Raw genomic sequence first — 17,456 nt, forward strand, 5'->3', positions numbered from 1 at the left:
TCCAACATTTTCCTTGAAAGGCTTATTCAAGGACACGTCCAAATTCTGCGGTATCAATGTGAGGCTGCCCGGAATCACTGCCAGACCTGTGCGCAGCTACTTCATCCCATCTCGTACGCGGTCTACCAAGTAGCCACGAAAACTGTCCAGGACAAGCATAGACGAAAACAACACACCACCTGGCCACCGACCCCAGTCTGTTTTCCCTTAATCCATCATGAGTTCCGCGCTCATCCAGCCTTTTTCCTGTACTCTGACGTAGATGCCTTGCGAGAAAGTTGCCTTTGGGAGCTTCTTTCCAATAAAAATAACGTAAGGCCGGTAGCTTGCGCCCATCCGCTGTCACCGCCAGCAATACGATGCATCGTTGTTTACCAGTGCCAGACGTCTTGATGATGACGCTCCGTGCACCTTTTTCCTCCATTGTCGTGTTCCATGGCATATCAAAGAAAAGGCGGGTCTGATTGGCGTTGCCGATCTGGGAAAAAACGAAGTATTTCTGCTTTCGTAGATATATAACGATACGATGGAAGTCCACCACTTTTTTCTCATATGCTGCGGGCAAGCGCTGGCAAAAGGTGGTCCACCTTCGCAGTGCGAGACCATGGTGCCGCATGAAACGAGTTGTCCATCCGGAGCTGGCTTTGAAATCTTTCGCTTCGATGCGCTGCCCTCGGGGTACTGTGCGTGCTTCAGTCTGCACAATATCAAATGACACAGCACAACCGTTTTGTCGTAGCTCCTGTATATGCCCAACCGGTTGCTCTTCGACGTTCGGATAACTGCCGGCCTTGACAGCACGGGAAGCCCGTCGTGTCTTTTTCGTCGCCTTAAGGTTTTCTTCTTGATCCCTCCAGTACCGAATACTGGTTTCTCCAGCACCAAAATACCTGGTTGCCGCTCGGTCGCCGTGCTCCAGCACATGCTGCACTGCCTTCAGTTTAAATCCAGCCGTGTAGCTTGTGTACTACCCCATGATGGAACCAATATTGAATACACGACCATAACATGCGCACACCGCTTACAAAATGGCGTTTCTTTTTTTTTTGCTCTGATGATGGTGATGGCGATTGAGCCCCCGGCGTTGTACACGTGACCTTCAAGGACCGCGGTGATTTGGGGGGTATCAGTGATTGGTGAAACAGCTTTTTTTTGCTCATGGATGCTCTATTTTTTGAAGTTTTATTTCGAAAAACATGTCGGTTAGGTTGTCGCACTTCCAATTTTTTGTTTGCTTGTCCATTTGCCTTCTTTTTTTCTTCACGGTAGGAAGACCGCATTCCTAATGTGGCGCTGGGGCGTATAATCGTTTCTGTGCGCCTATTACGCACGGAATAAAAAAAATTCAAGTTGCCGTGACCAACCAAACCAGCGGTGCTCCTATTATGCGAGAACATACTATATATATATATATATATATATATATATATATATATATATATATATATATATATATATATATATATATATATATATATATATATATTCAGCACTCACGCAGTCGTTGGGCTTCGCCAGTGGTCCTCGTGCGAAAAAAGAATGGCTCCATCAGGTTTTGCGTGGATTATCGTCGACTAAACAAGATCACACGCAAGGATGTTTATCCCCTGCCACGCATTGATGACGCCTTGGATTGCCTTCAAGGTGCGGAGTATTTCTCTTTACTGGATCTGTGCTCTGGATATTGGCAAGAGCCAATGGCTGAACCAGACCGTCAAAAAACGGCGTTTGTGACCCCTGACGGCTTCTATGAATTTATTGTAATGCCCCTCGGTCTTTGCGATGCGCCTGCGACTTTTGAAAGAATGATGGACAGTGTCCTCGGGGGACCTAAATGGCACATCTGTCTTTGCTATTTAGACGGCATAGTTGTATTCACGGCGAATTTCGAAACTCATCTTTCCCATCCGGAACAAGTTCTCCAGTCCCTTACGGCAGCCGGGTTGCAACTAAACTTCAAGGAATGTCGTTTTGGCACCCGCAAAGTCGCAATTCTCATCCACGTCGTTTCAAAAGAAGGAATATCGCCAGACCCTGTCAAACTGCGTGCCGTTGCCGAGTACCCCAAGCCTACTACCCTAAAGGAGCTCCGTAGTTTCGTAGGCTTGTGTTCCTATTTTCGGCGTTTCATTCACAATTTTTCCTCTACAATTGCCCCACTGACTCAGCTTCTCTCCCGTAGCGTGGAACTCTCTGGCGGAAATTCCCACTGCGATGACGCATTGACGCGCGCCGGCTACTCATGGCTCCACCAGTTCTTCACCACTTCAATCTCAATGCACTTAATGAAATTCACACGTATGCTAGCATTGTCAGCCTGGGTGCCATTCTCGCTCAACGCAAGGATGGCTGCGACGAGTACGTTGTCGCCAATGCCAGCCGTACCCTAACGAAGGCAGAGTCGAACTATTCCGTCACAAAAAAGGAGTGCTTGGCTATCGTTTGAGCTATAGGAAAATTTCGCACTTACATTTACGGACGCCAGTTTGCTGTCGTCACAGATCACCATGTCTTATGCTGGCTAGTGTCCATGAAAGACCCCAGTGGCCGCCTTGCTCGTTGGGCTTTACGCCTTCATGAATAAGACATCCGTGTTGTTTATCACTCAGAACGCAGACATTCCGACGCCGATGCCCTACCCCGTTTTCCACTGCCTCTTGACCTTGCCTGCTTACCAACTACCATATGCGATTCGTCATCGTTGAGCATCACCGACATGCCATCTGAGCAGCGCAAGGATTCCTGTATCAATTCTTTGCTCGACGTCCTCTCTCGCAGTTCATCAGAAACGACTTCACGCTCCATCTGTCGTCAATCAAGACATTTTGCTGTCCGTGAAGGCTTGTTGTATTGCCGCAATTGCGTGACGGACGACCGCAAGTGGCTCCTTGTCATCCCTCGTCATTTGCGCTCGGACATCTGTGCTGCCTTTCACGATGACCCCCAGTGCTGCCATTCTGAAGTATTCATGACTTCCTCTCGCCTTCGCCTAAGAAACTACTGGCACGGCATTTATTGGCACGTTCGCCAGTATGTTCGGTCATGCACCACGTGTCAACGACGCAAGACGCCTTCCCATCGCACTGGTGGTCCTTTGCAACCCTTAACCGGCCCAGCCAGACCATTCTACCGCGTCCGAATTGATATTTATGGTCCTCTACCTAGCACCACCACCAAATGCAACGAGAGAGGTTACGTAAAAACACAGGTTATTATTCAAGAAGCGTTAGCCACAACAAGCTGGTACAGGTAGGAACACGGCAAGCACGAGCCACACACGGACGTCAACGTCTTCTTCAACGCTGGCACAGAGCTGGCGCCACTATGCTCCGCTAAGATATATATATATATATATATATATATATATATATATATATATATATATATATATATATATATATATATATATATATATTTATATATATATATAAATATATATATATATGTGTGTGTGTGCGTGTGTGTGTGTGTGTTTGTGTACATATGTAAATATGTTTGCATGCCTTGTTTGAATAACTAATGCACTTGAACATCGACACCCCATCTGTGTCTGTTTTGTTCATTGTTCAAAACAATTTTGCACGAGGAGTAGTTAACAATAGAACTAAAGGGACATTAGACTTCAGTCAACCAATGATTCATGCTGTAATCCTACAGACTAGTCAAAGTTAAACTATATTCATACTATCATTCCGGTGATAGAGAAATGCGTGTAGAGCAATCAACGTCTATACATGGCCTTCACATATTACGAGACGGCATTTTATCTTGTAGAGACATATCTGTAGAGTCAATTATCTTGTAGAGTCAAATAGGCACTGCAGAATCAAGAGATCGATGAGGCCTATATAAGCATACTGTAAAAAATCTCCAGCCGATCCACAGCCACCATAGTCTTCCATAAAAAAAAAAGTGACAGAATCCGAATAAAGAATGTTGTGAGGTAGAGAGACACGATCTTTCCAAAGTTATTCACCTCTTGTGTAAAGGATGTTTTTAGGGCTGTAGATTGGGGAGAATTAGGAAAAGGAGTTAATGGAGGGTGTCTTAGTAACCTGCGATTGACCATTGATATTGCATTTATGAGTGTTTCAGGGGACGAATTACAGCTCACGAATACGGAAATAGACCCGGAAAGCAGAAAAAAGGTCTGAAAACTAAAGTGCGTAAAACTAAAGTGATGTATAACTGTCTCTACAGTGAACAGCGCTTTGATGTAGCTGGCGAGATTCCGGAAATTGTGAAGGAATATATCTGCTTAGGACAAGTAGCAAGAGTGGAGTCGAATCGTGAGGGCTAAATAACTTTAGGAATGAGAATTAGCTGGAGCACACTCAGCAAGCATTATGAAGTCATTACTTCTAGTATGCTACTATTCCTCAACAGGAAGATATATAACAGGTGCGTATTATCGGTACTTAACTACGTAACAGGATGGAAGAAGACTGAGATGTTCTGTAGCACTGCCTGTGTTATATGATTTCGTAATTTTTCACTATTGTTCCCAGTTTAACAGTTTGTACCACTCGTTAGTGCTTCGTACATAGACCGTAACGACCTGGAGGTCCCCACCCACCCAGAAAAGCACGTCAAATGGACTTTCTAGACGGCCTGTGCCTTACCTACCACGGCACGGAACATCGCCGCCAGATGCACACGACGCCGCATCTATGGCAGCGGCTACAACTACTACTCCCGGAGCCTCTGTAGAAGGAACTACAGACCATGGCCCTGCGAACAAGAGACTACGGAACGAACAAAACGGCTCCGATCCTTCAGATGAAAATTCAAAATATTTGAACCAGATATCCTACACAGTCGTATATTACAAGAAAAAAAGGTAATGGCGTTCCTGTTGTCTTCAAGGTTACCACGGATGGAGGAAGCTTATGGAAAGTCAACCCTAACACTGTCGAATCAGCCGTTGTAACGTCGTCTCAAGAAAAAGTTCTTAACCATCGCCTCAACAAAGACGGAAGCCTGATGGTCACAGTGTCGATTCTGCCAGCCGCCAACCGTCTACTAACGGTGACTAAATTAGTAGGGGTACCTGTCGAAGCCCGGGTCCCATACTCTTACACCACTAACTATGGGAAAATACAAGATGTCCTTCTGAATTACTCAAATGAAGGCTTGCAAGACTATCTACGTGACCAGGGCGTCGTGTCGGCAAGAGACTCATCACCTACACACCCGAAGATGGCGGCAAGGTGAAAGAGGTACGTCGTCGATCTGTTATTTTGCAATTCACCAAGGATTCACCACTACCTAAACGAGTTACGCTTGGGTTGTGTAGCTACCCGGTGGCCGAGTACGTCAGGGCAGCTGTGTTATAAATGCCAGAGGCATGGTCATATATCGAGACATTGCAATGGGCCGGTGCACTACAAAGTCTGTGCTGGTCCTCATTCGCACAAAGAGTGTATTTCAAGAGCACAACCTAAATGCCGTAACTGCAGTGGTATTCACCCTGCTTCGTATGGAGGGTGCATTAAAAGGAAGGCTGCTACACTTGCACGCTCGTCGGAGCGAGCACAAGGAAAACCACCAAGGCGCAATGAACCACCGCCTAATTCAGACGTTGTATTCACGAATATGAAAAATTTCTCCCAGGAAAAATCATCACAAAGCCGAAATGCACCTGTTGGCACGTACGCTAATGTGACGAAAAAGAAACGTGGGAAACCGACTGGCACATCGCATCTTTCAAAACCACCACAAAGCGTCTCACAAGATTCATCGGTCGCGTACAGCCATCACCACTCTCAACCACCGCAACACGACAGGCGATCAGCGAAAGGTAACAACACGAGAACAGAGACCAAGATTTTGCAAACATACTGATTCCGATGCTGTTCGCAGCTCTCAAAGCCCTTGCCCACGCAAATCCTTCGTCAAATAATATCCCAGAGGTAGAAACATTTCTTTCAATGGAACCGTTAGTGTCGACGTCTTACGCTCCGCAGAGGCGTTCTTCCTCGCAGTAGTAACCATGGCTCCCCCAACGACATCTTCACCTGAACTGACCACTCACAGAATCTTCCGCACATGCACCATATCCCAGTGGAACGCTCGCGGCCTTCGCTCGAACCTCTCAGACTTTTGGCGACTGGTGCGAGAATACCTATTCCCATTTTATCGTGATTTCTGAATCACCCGTCGACGCATATTTTAAAATGAGCGGATATTATTTTCATCATTCAAAGCGACCTGACGGTATCAGCAGATTACTCATCGGCTTTCGTAAAGACACTCCAGCCTCCGCGATAGACATCCCGCCCCACTGCGACAATGAATATGTGTGTGCCATACAAATATTTGGTAAACAGGAATACACTCTCATCGAACTATACCTGGAACCTGGCACGCCTTTTGACGCCTCAAGGCTTGAAAACTTGGTTTCAAAGACACCTTCACACACATCAATTGTGAAGACTTCAGTGCCCGCAATAAAATTTGGGGCAGCTCAGACACTTGTTCTCGAGGAGCTAAGCTTGCAAAGCTGCTCTCAAAGCACTCAATCGAACCTCTAAATGACGGCAGCATCAACTACCTACGAAGCACCACGACTACCAGCAGCATGGACGTGACCTTCGTAACAAGTTCAGTCGCTCGCAACTTTGACTGATGCACCAACATGGAAACGCGTGGGAGTGATCACTACACAATCATGATATCAGCTGGTGGTGCAAATATGATATGAAGCAGAACCGTCCTGAAATCCACAGATTGGAATGCATACAAAGAAGCAGCAGAAAAGAGAGTCACTGCTGCTACAAAAGATGATGAATTGCTCGCTACGATGGCTGATTGCCTAAAATAATGCCCACATGATTCAACTAAAAACAACGTATTTTCGTCAAATGATGAGGAGTTTGAAAGACTGTGTGCTATTCGCAGGTGAACTGAACAGATAGTTTTGCGCACAAAGAGTTTAGAAGACCTCCGAGCCTGCCGACGGATACAGCGTCATATTCGGCGCTACCTGTATAAACGTAGCTGGCAAAGATGGCGTGACTTTTGTTCAACATCAGATGTTCGCCAACCTGTGTCCAAAATCTGGCGGGTTTTAGAGGCATGCGCATGCCACTCCCGCAGCTTCACCCTATCACGACGCTCTCCCTGCACAAACAAAAATTTCTCAAAGAGCTCTCAGAAGGATATTGCGCACTACTATCAACAAACTCAACGCTTTGGACCTCATCTGCAGGTAACCAGCCTGGCAACTCACGGGCGGCAGTGCCAGTGCTAGACATACCTTTTACAATTGAGGAACTGAACACTACTACCGGTGAGTCAAACAGGAACACATCACCTGTCCATGAGGAAGTAACCTATGAAGCCATTGCAAAGCTACCCCACGCCTCCCGCCTACGACTCTTAGAACATAATAAATCCTCGTGGATGTCTGCAGTCGTCCCCGCTGAGTGGAAGCTGGCGAAAATAGTACCCATTTTGATACCTGCTAAGCAGCCAACAAGCTACACCTCTTTCCGGCCCATCGCTCAACTGAGTTACGTTGGCAAACTCAAGGAGCGAATGATTCACAAAGGATTAACATGGTTCCTAGAAAGCCGCAACAAATTTCCGCAAGAAATTAATGGGTTCCGCCAAGGCAGGTAGGCTATCGACAAATGTCATCGCACTTGTCTCTTCCCTTGAAAAGGACCTCTCCGCAGGTCGAATCCCGACAGCCGTATTTCTTGACATCAAGGCAGCTTTCGACTCAGTTTTTCACCATGCCATCCTAACAACCATGGAAGATCTTGGCCTACGAGGGAATCTATACAAATGGATTGAGAACTGTCTAAAAGAGCGGAAAATATATATGAGCACTCCAAATGGTCCCACACAGTTCTCTACAGTAGAGAAGGGTGTACCCTAGGGTGCCGTACTCAGCCCCCTTCTTGTCAAATTTACCCTGATACACATAACGTAGTCACTTCCTCGAGGAGTACACATCACGATTTATGCCGATGACATCTGTATCTGGCGCGCTTCAAGGTAACGTTACATCCCCAAATAGCGACTTCAAAAAGCTTTACAGAACATCTCCACTTATCTAGCGCCCCGAGGCATGCACCTTTCACCAGAAAAGAGCACTTCCATTGCTTTCACGAGAGAGAAAATGAGCAAGTATGCACTACTTCTCGGTGGACGACCGCTGACCTATGTACAGTCTCAAAGATTTCTGGGAATAATCATCCACAGAAATCTTTCCTGGACTCCCCAGGTGAAGAAACTTTAAACTAGAATAGTAGCAGCAACTCAACTCTTCCAATTCATGGCTGGAACACGATGGGAATGTAGATGCCGCTCAATGGTACTGCTTCAGAAAGCATACATTGAAGGAACATCGCGCTATTGCCTACCGGCGCTTCACTAATTATCCCCAGTAAACAAGATAATTTCGAAAGCCGCACGCAACAGCTGCCTACGATTCTGTCTAAGGCTCCCGAAGAGCTCATCACTATTGGGAAGTGTAGCGGAAGCAGGATGTCTCCCACAGGATGTCATCTCTATCCAAGCAAGCATGCGTACTCATCTTCGACATGTATTACAAGGTAAAAAGCATTTGCTGTACCGAGTTCACCTAACGCACAGCAATTCTTCATTCGGCCAAGCTGCGCGAATGCTTCAACTTTCCCCTGTTAATTAGCCACAAAATTATATGCCTGCAACATTTCCTGCCTGGACACTTTAAAAACTATAAAAACTATAAAAACGTTGTACCTGGCATCAACGGGGTAAAGAGACGAATGTCACAGGCTGCGCTGTTACAGACTACTCTCCTCTTCTTAGCCGAGAACTATGCTCAGCACTCGCATATTTACATCAACGCCTCAACCACTCAGGAGACTTCCGCTTATGGACATTATATCCCGTCTACAAGGCAAATGCTATCCTGTCGACTGCAACGGAATACATCCTCGACAGCAGCAGAACTTCATGGCAGCAAAGAAGCTGTCCTTTGCGTCTGGTGGCAAAGGCCGGACCGATGGGTAATTTTCACCGACTCCAAGGGAGCACTGCCGATATTGTTCAACCTCCTAATGAAAACGAATTCTCACCCCGTTTCATTCGACATAGCATACCTACATCACCTGGATGATACCGCAGGCAAATCTATCACATTTCAGTTGATGCCGGCTCATTGTGGCATTTCCACCAACGAAAAAGCAGATGAAGCAGCACGCAAAGGTTTTGACACCACAATTACGGAGAACCTATTTCTTTAAATTATATGCAGCTCAGATGGCTAAAAGACTTGCGATTGAAGAAAATAGGAGACGCTGGAACATTCCGACACATCATTATGCTTTCCTTCGCTCAATATACCCCTATCTGAGAAAGAGACTCTCATTCAAAATTCCTCGCCATCTTGAAACGCTATACTATCGTCTACGTTTAAACAGTGCCAATTTTTACACCCTACGGTACCGCTTCGATCAGTCAGTGAGTCCGTATTGCAACAACTCTGGTTCCATCAAAACTGTGAAACATGTATTGCTTGAGTGTAGAGCGTATGCTGATGAACGTGCGCTTATGAACATTGCATGCATTCTATAACCGAGAGAACTTTCTCCCTTGACTGTGTATTTGGACTTTTAGCCTGCCCCACTCTACAGAGGCGTGCTATGAAACTTTTGTTTGCATACTTGGACAGCATCGGTCAGCTAGACAAGCTGTAGCTGTAGCTTGACACCACGAAAAAAGCTATTAACGCGCGTGCTCATTCAAAAATCAAAGAGATGGCCTTCTCCTATATTTGTTTTTACTCTATCATCTATATTTACATTTTGTCTTTTTTTGTCTCTCTCTCTCTTTCTATCCGTACTTTCAATCCTCAATCCCCTTCTCCACGCAGAGTAGTAAGTCAGCGAATCATGCCGGCTAAATTTTCTGCCTTTTAATAAAGAGTTCTCTCTTTTTCTCTCCTACGTAACAGAAACCTGGAATCTTACAAAGAAGGTTTCACTTGAATCAAAAACGAAGCAGCGACTGATGGAAAGAATGTTAGATGTAACTTTAAAGCAATAGGGATCGGAAATTGGAAAAACTCCTAAAGCTTCCAAGTTCTACTCCGAAGGCACAACTGTTCTGTTAAACAGAGTTCATTTCTTGTATTTTCGATGAGTTGGATGCAGTTTTGTTTGCATGTGAACACGCAGTCACTGTATGCTAGCGTGAGCCGTGACGTCACAAATGCCGAGGCACATTCAGCATTCACGTGTTCCTCTCATACCTCTTCCTTTTCTCCGCGTCTCCTTTCAACCTACTATCCCCCTTTCAGCAAAACGTTGTTGCTTTGCACCAGCTGGTAGCATTGCTCTCCGCTGGTACTGCTTGTACCTGCTTTCCCAAACTGCCGCTAGACGTGGCAGTTCCAAAAAAAACGCGTTGAGTTTGTTACTTTTCGGTAGTTTCTGCCAAGAATGAAGATTGTCTCTATAGATTTAGGGACCCAATCTAAAAACTTTGTTCAATATCCCTTTAAGATAAACTCGTAGAGCAAAGGGGGTGAGCGAATGAATGGGGATTAAGGGTTTCTTATAGTTTCAATCAAGAAGGAGAAATGTACATGGGCTGGGCACGTACCGCTTGGCTGGATTCCAAGACAAGATAAACTAAACGCGTAGGAGGTGCACAGAAAGTTAAGTGGACAGATGCGATTAAGAAGTCTGCAGGTAGGACCCGGCAGAAAAAGCACTGGATTGGGTTAATTGGTTGAACATGGGAGACGCCTTTTCTTTGCAGTGGGTGCAGTTATGCTGACGATGAGGATGACAGGCGGCAATATGCAAGTTGTACGCTTTGCAGTGCCGAAACCAACTACACCGTTAGAAAAAATGCCAGGAGATTATTAGGGCCCTCACGGAGTGTCAGCATGATTTGTGTGGTCGCCCTTTTGATGTCGTCCTCGACCATCATGTACCATGCTGGTTGTCATCACTGAAGGATCCTTGAGGCCGTCAAGCCCGGTGGGCGCTTCGCCTACAAGAATACAACACCTGCATGCTGTAGTGCGACGGACACCAGCATGTTGACGCCAACGCACTTTCTTGTTCCCCCTTGCTTGACAACAATGTCCACTGCTCCATATGCCACATTGTCGGTTCTTGTACCGAAGTTGACAATATCACTACCGGAAGCGCAAGTATGATTCGGTCACTTTGCAGACAAACTTGCTCAGCCATTCGCGGCAACACAAATCACTCGTGAGCTGCGTCGTCAAGCCCATCATTTTGCCGTTTCAAATGACGTACACCACCGACGCAACTACAATGCCGACTTTCGCCAGTGACGTCGACGAATATTTCAATTATACTATCCATGCTTCATTCACGTACTACGGCGTGCATAAACACGCTGTGCAACTCTGACGGGTTTTATTGTAAGCAAGGCTCCGTCGTCTGGAGATAATTCTTTTAGAGGTGAAGCTGCTAAAATATTTTTATGTAGTAGTCACCTCTAGTTTTAGTCCTTGATATGTCCGCTGGATGGCGGTACTTGTATATGATGAATATATGATAAAAAGATTCAAGATGGCGGTACTTGGAGTGTTCACTAGATGGATGAACGGACAAAGGGAGGGACGTATGAACTGAGGGACAGACATACATACAGATGAGCATGTAGAAAGACGGAAGGACAGACAGACAGACAGACAGACAGACAGACAGACAGACAGACAGACAGACAGAAAGACAGACAGAGAGACAGACAGATGGACAGAAGCACGAACAGACGGAAACTTGAATGGACGCACGGACGGACGAAAGCATGAACGGACACACAGACGGACGGATGTATGCTTCGCCCTACTCGTCATCATTTACTCCGCGGATACGCTGTGATTTTTTTTGGCAGGTGTACCTTTTCGCGTTTGCAGTATAAAATATAATGATGAATACAAGCCTTCTGCCTGCATCAGCTAAAACCAGTGCAAATAGAGCAACAACTCAGCAGTCGCAAGCGGCAGAACAGTTAATGCACCTGTGCAGCCCACGTTCACCAATAAATGTGCGTCGACTTGCGTGATTTCGCATATCAGTCAATCTTGGCACCAGCATCTGCAGGGACACAAATGCGCAGTATGCTCACCTCTTCAATACAGTAACGGAGTGATGGAACATAATTTTGATTTGACATGTTCTGAGCTTACATTCAGGGTCCAGCAGACATGAACGTCAGCGTGCCGCTGCGTGGCTAAAATGAGCATGGTCTTTGGCTATACGATTGCTTACGCTCAGCCAGTTAGAAGCCTTCAAGAGAATCACACGTGCTGACAAAACTCATACTTCGAGTCGAATGCACTGACTATGCTAGCAAATAAAAAAAATTCAATGCAATCCTACTTATGTTCCTCCACAAATTGATAGCCGGGAAATAGAATCATTGCCAATTGTACAAAACTGAACAAAGTTATTCGAAGGCTCTCGAATAATATCCTTTTGTGTTTTGTTCCAGTGAATATGTCAGTTATAAATGTATTTAAACTGTATGAACGAGCCAATTTTATTCCAGCTAGACGTAGGGCAACGTTATTTAAGTTAAGATCGAGTACAAAAGGGCATGGGATGCTGAATCACTACATATGGTGTCTCTGCAGCGTTCCTGGACAGGACTTCTGTGGACGCCAAACTGGTGTATGTACAAAGTAAGTACAACGTCATTGTGAGCACCTTCACTTGTTAGTACGTGTTTGTAGCGTGCTGACTTCAATTTTTGTTCGTGTTCGGAAGCCATGTCTTCTTAGAGTTGTTACTCTAGCAAAGCGCGAGCGCTGTATATTCTTATAGCGCTACCGATGCAACCGCGGTCTCTTGGCGCACCCACAGTTGACACCATTCCCGGGCACAGGGCGCTTGCGACTTCCGGTGAATCCACTGCTTTTCGCGGAGCAGAAAAAATTGATAGTTTTCGCGTACAGAGAGAACTGATCATATGCGAAGCATGAATGAAACAGGTTGATAAGTCACTTTAAAATCAGCCCAAAGTTTGCAGGTGGACGTAAATTATGCCCCAAATGACTCTCATGTCTTGATTATGATGTTTGTGCCTGGTATTGTTGTTCGCCGTCCATTCACGTCACGTAATAGTAAATTTCGTATTAGCGAAGCTAGCGAAACGGCCGTAAGCGCACTATGACTGTAGCATGAAGTCTTGTTTTACATGACACGAGTGTCATGATTATCATTTTGGACATGCCATTTACCTTCATCGTCTATTCATGTCACTTAATACCAAATTTGCTATATGTGAAGCTAGCTGAATTGCCGCGAGCACATCATAAGCGTGGTATGTAGTCATGTTCGCACCTCACACGCTTGTCATGGTTAGGATGTTTGCACCAATCAAATACCTTCGTCATCCACTCTCGTCATATAACACCAAATTTGGTATATATGTGAAGCTAGCAAAACGGCTGCTAGCACATAATGAGCATAGATGTGTCATGTTCTTACATGACACGCCTGCCATGATTATTATGTTTGCAGAAGTAATATACCTTTGTCACCCATTCAGGTCACGTTATTCCAAAAATTAGTGTATGTGAAGCCAGCGAAATGACCAAGAGCACATAAAAGCGTGGCATGTAGTCATGTTCTTGCATGACACGCTTGTCATGAATATTGGGTTTGCATCAGTCATACACCATTCACGTCACGTTATACCAAAATTGGCGTATGTGGCCAGCAATACGACCGCGAGTGCATCATGAGCATGGCATATAGTCATGTTCTTACATGACACGCATGTCGTGATACTTATGTTGGCACCAGTCATATACCTTTATCATCCTAGCACGTCACGTAATACCCAATTTGATGTATGTGAAGGTAGCGAAACGACCGCGAGCACATCATGAGCGTGGCATGTAGTCATGTTGTTATAGGACGCGCATGTCATGATTTCTACGCGAGGGCCAGTCACTTAGGTTCGCCATGCCGTCATGTGATACTATACCAGTTTTGCGATAGCTCCTTTGAAAGAAACCACCGCTGGAGCAGCAAGACCATAACATGTAAATCATGACATTTAGAACATACATGTCATGATTTCTATGTTATGACTAGCTAGTTATGGTCGTAATACAGTCATGGTATGTCATACCAAACTTGGTATGGATCCCATTATCCAAACGTCCTGGAGATCTAAAAGTCGTGGGCAGCTAGATAGTTAGATTATAGATAGATAGATAGATAGATAGATAGATAGATAGATAAAAAGATAGATAGATAGACAGAAAGATAGATAAGACATAGATAGATAGTTAGATAGATAGATAGATAGATAGATAGATAGATAGATAGATAGATAGATAGATAGATAGATAGATAGATAGATAGATAGATAGATAGATAGATAGATAGATAGATAGATAGATAGATAGATAGATAGATAGATACGGTCAAACTCGCCGAAGATCGCTAAGAAACGCTTCACATTTAAAAGTCACTCCATGGGGAGTATCTCGTGATGTAGCTGCTCCGAATCTGCCCCTGGAACATACAGGAAGCACTCTGATTTTGATAATAGCACATACTTTCTCCGCATGTGGCAGAAAAAGTGCTGCGGGAAGGGCTCGGAATCTTCCGATGGAAGACAGCCTTGAAACGGAGCGTTTGGATTTTGTTTCACAGTCACCTTCCCGCGGCATAATTTGCATTGATTCACAGGGCACCAGTAACCTTTCTTTTTCTCTCTCTTTTTCCTGATTTTCGGCTCTTGCTTCTCCCGGCTTTTACGCTTATTACTTGTTGATACGTTCAATTCCTATTTCCAGAGCGTATTCTCAAGGCCAGCCACGCTGGGTAATACGCCTTACGTCAACGATAGCAACCAATATATCCATATTACTGTCGAAGGTGTTACTGAGCTGCTCTTACGATTAGATCCTAAAAAATCCGCAGGACCTGATAACATTCCCACCGCATTTCTCAGAAGATATGCAGAGCTCCTAGCTAGATTCTTGGTACAGTTGTATTCTAAGTCTCTTGAAACTTCTTGCCTCCCACTTGAATGGTTGGTTGCCCGAGTGAAACCAATTTTTAAAAAAGGCTCTGTCACCGATTATCGTAATTACCGACCCATTTCTCTCACTTGCACAGTTTGTAAAGTTCTCGAACACGTAATTGCTAAACACCTAAATGATTTTCTTGACAACAATAATCTTCTTACTAACGTACAGCACGGTTTTCGAAGAGGTTTTTCAACTGCAACTCAATTAGTAGTTACCGTTCATGAGATGGCACAGGTACTTGACGAGGGCGGACAGATTGACGCAGTTCTAATAGACTTCTCGAAAGCGTTCGATAGAGTTCCACACTCGAAACTAATAACAAAAATGAAAAACTTAGGCATTCCATCACAAGTCGTCAATTGGGTCATTTCATACCTAACTGGCCGCAAACAGTATGTTGAAATTGACGGTGCCTGTTCTCGTTTTCTTGATGTTTTTTCTGGCGTCCCACAGGGTTCGGTCTTGGCACCGGTTCTATTTAACATTTATATTATAGATCTTGGCCAAATTGTGAAGCCCCCTCTACGCCTTAAGCTGTTTGCAGACGATTGCATCATCTTTAGCCACATAGTGTCTGTCACTGACTAGCACGTTCTTAACCGTGCTTTGCATGCAATAACGGAATGGTGCAATAAATGGGATATGATTATAAATCTCGACAAGACAGTTTACATGTGCATCTCCAATAAGAATAAATCTCACTTCATGTATAGTCTTGGCAATTATCAGATTAAACAAGTGGAGGAACATAAGTACCTGGGGTTAACCTTGACGTCCAGACTTAACTGGTCAACACATATAAATAACATATGTTCCTCCGCGAGAAAAAAGTTAGGATTTCTGAAGCATAAATTAGGTGATGCCCCCTCATCGCTTAGACTCATTGCATACAAATCCATTGTAAGACCCACCCTAGAATACGGAAGCATTGTATGGGATCCCCATACTATCACTAATAAAGAAAAGCTTGAAAAAATTCAGAGATTGGCAGCTCGCTTTATTTATAAACGTTTTAGACGTCGCGACTCCCGTTCAGCTATGTTGGAGCTCGCACACCTAGAGCCATTGGCCAACCGACGTAAAAGTGCCCGCCTAAACTTTCTACACCAGCTATATTTTAATAAATTGGGAATCCAGTCGCAAGATTACATAGCTAATAACCCTAGTCGAGCGTCTCGTCACAAACATAGCCGAAGTATTACACCGTTCTTTGCCCGTACAGACCAATACAAATATTCATTTTTTCCCAGAACTGTTTCCGATTGGAATGTTTTGCCAGAGTGTTCACCCTTGCTGTCATCCAATGTATAATGATTGTATACTTACCTGTTGATTATGTACCCTCACATTCATGTGTCGATCTTGCATCCATACGCATGTCTGCTGGATATGTACATCCCTCTCCTGCTTGGACCTTTCAAGGTTCGCAGTATTGTCAAAATAAAATAATAATAAATAATAATAATTACTTACGGCCCTTTAGAAAAGGTATCACCAGTGTTCCAGCTTAGTTGCGACAACTATTATATTGACACTTTCGGTGAGATTTCACCGTCACCCCATTCACGCCAATGATTGTGTCGCCCTTGTGATGAAAATGTAATTTGTTCACTGTATTTTCCTGCTTTTTACTTTAATGTTCCTTATTTGCACATTTGCGTGGATGACACTTTGCACCTTTTCATTTTTCAAAACTCTGAAAGCTTTAATGACCTACGGTAGAAGAATATTGAACAGGGCGAATGATCCTGTCAACCAGTCAATTATTGGCGTTAACCTAGGGATTCTAGAAAATATGTTAATTTCTCTTCATAAGAACGGCTAGTTGAGCAAGTTGGTATTGAAACATAAGTGTACAACGCAAAAAACGGACAAAAACATGGAGTAGAGAAAAAGGACAGATAAAGCACAGACAAAGCACAAATTTTTAGCTGTTCCTTCGTCTTCCGCTTACTCACATGTAATTTCTGTTTCTGTGGACAACAACAAAACAGTTTGTATGAATGTGTAACTTTTGAATTTAAAATTACTTTTACAGGGAGTGGCCACGGCTGTCCACTTTTTGGGATGGCTTGCAGCAGTCACTGCAAGCACAAACATTTTAGCGAGGGATACTGTGGCGGAAGCGGTAATGGTGCTTGCCTTTGTTCTGGGTGTAAACTGCCAAGCAAGAAAGGCTGCAAATAAATGTTATGAGGAGAATCTTTTACTACCTTACTTGATCTATTGAAATGCCTTCATTACGATTGCCGCTATTGACACAAGTGTAGGCTTACTCAGGGCACACGGCAGCTTTTTCACACTGTGGTCTGTAAAAAAAATGTTTTATTTTTTGTCAATGATGGCAGGAAGCAATTAACGTGTACTTCTAGCGAAAGCAGACTTACACGCACCTGGCATGTTGGGCATCTGCAAAAACAACATGAAA

General features: G+C 44.5%; 1 protein-coding gene across 2 annotated transcripts in view; it reads left to right on the forward strand.

The window, feature by feature from the left end:
* Positions 1-17,245, forward strand: part of LOC119178450 (defensin BmKDfsin6-like) — a 28,624-nt gene extending 11,379 nt beyond the window's left edge. For both annotated transcript variants that reach the window (XM_075870651.1, XM_075870652.1), the window contains exons 3-4: positions 12,614-12,661; positions 17,067-17,245. In XM_075870651.1, the coding sequence (XP_075726766.1) occupies positions 12,614-12,661; positions 17,067-17,215 (197 nt within the window). In that variant the 3' untranslated portion in view covers positions 17,216-17,245. The remainder of the gene's footprint in view (positions 1-12,613; positions 12,662-17,066) is intronic.
* The last annotated feature ends 211 nt before the right edge of the window (positions 17,246-17,456 follow it).

Source organism: Rhipicephalus microplus, chromosome 1, assembly GCF_043290135.1.
Source record: "Rhipicephalus microplus isolate Deutch F79 chromosome 1, USDA_Rmic, whole genome shotgun sequence".
NCBI classification, from domain to species: domain Eukaryota; kingdom Metazoa; phylum Arthropoda; class Arachnida; order Ixodida; family Ixodidae; genus Rhipicephalus; species Rhipicephalus microplus.